The sequence below is a fragment of the Eimeria mitis genome, genomic scaffold, assembly GCF_000499745.2.
Source record: "Eimeria mitis Houghton genomic scaffold, Emh_scaff1652, whole genome shotgun sequence".
Lineage (NCBI taxonomy): Eukaryota > Apicomplexa > Conoidasida > Eucoccidiorida > Eimeriidae > Eimeria > Eimeria mitis.
Window position 1 is genome coordinate 7321 of NW_013569968.1, and position 1218 is coordinate 8538.

General features: G+C 50.6%; 1 protein-coding gene across 1 annotated transcript in view; it reads right to left on the reverse strand.

Annotated features, from left to right (window-relative positions):
- Window positions 1-1052, reverse strand: part of EMH_0041100 (uncharacterized protein) — a gene marked incomplete at both ends in the record, with an annotated part of 1436 nt that extends 384 nt beyond the window's left edge. The window contains one exon of the mRNA XM_013495590.1: window positions 210-1052. Coding sequence (XP_013351044.1) covers window positions 210-1052 — 843 coding nt within the window. The remainder of the gene's footprint in view (window positions 1-209) is intronic.
- Between the last annotated feature and the right edge of the window lie 166 nt (window positions 1053-1218).

Here is a 1218-nt window from a genome sequence, read left to right on the forward strand (position 1 = left end):
TTTAATGTAGAATCATAAAGCAAAGAAGATGAAATCTTTTTAAAATAATTTTGCCGTCTGCGGTAGTGTACGCTTCCACTCATAAGCTGATACATTTTCATCATTTCATCATATTTATATAAAATAACTAATAAATCTTTGTCTCTTAGTATAGTTTCTACGCCGTATTTCTTAGCTAGCGTCAACACCACTGCATGCGCATCTCTTACCCTCTCTAGTCTTATGTTTTCTATAGCCAAAGCTCTATCTATTTCAAAACACGACATGCATGCACACACATGCACTATCGTGTGTATAGATGAACACAAACAGCAACAAGGTTTCTCTTGATTTCGATCTTCTGCTGATAAAAATCCAGGAATGTATTTATTAAACTCCTTCTCCATTGCTTCTCGACGGCTTTCTAAGCATCTATGGACAGATGCGTTACTGCATGCACTCATATTACAACCGGTACCACTACTTGCCCCGCTTGCTGCTGCTGCTGCTGCTGCTGCTGCTCCTGGTGGTGCAGCAGCACATCTTGCAGCTGACGTTTCTGCTGGTGTCGCTGCCCCTGGCGGGGGAAAAGGCGAAGCAGTGTCCGGTGTTGCTGCGTCTGCTGCTGCTGCGTCTGCTGCTGCTGCATCTTCTGCTGCTGCATCTTCTGGGGTTGGATCCCGAGGCGGCTCCCCCATATCAGGTGAGACTGAAGGCGGAGGAGACCTTACAAATGACGGCTGGTGGCGACGAACAGGGGGGTTTCCCCTGCTGGTATTTCGCTCTGTATTTGGGGGTTCTGTCCTGTTCAGGTTGCTGCAAGTGCTGCTGCTGTTGCTGCTGCTGCTGCTGCTGCTGCTGCTGTTGGGTTGTCCGGGTTTTTGCATGCATTGGAGGCCTCCAGCTGCATGCGCATGGTCAGCAGCGCATGCAGCGGGGCCGGCGTGCGGCGGCGGGGGGCTTTCTGTTGCCTCGTCTGCTGAAACCCACTCAGCAGGGGCGGGCGAGCCGCGCATAACAACGCTGCCGCCTAAGCTGACAAAGGAGGTCTCTGTGCAGCTTTCCGCCGCCATTTTACGGAGAAATATCTTTCGAAATGCATAAAAAGGAATTCAAGGAGAAAATAAACCGGGATCGGAACGGAAGGAAGCGGGGAAACCGGCAGAAAACCGAAACTGAGAACGCCGCCTTTGAACACGCGACAGCTGAACTACGGCCTCCCGCCGTGGCTAAAGAACT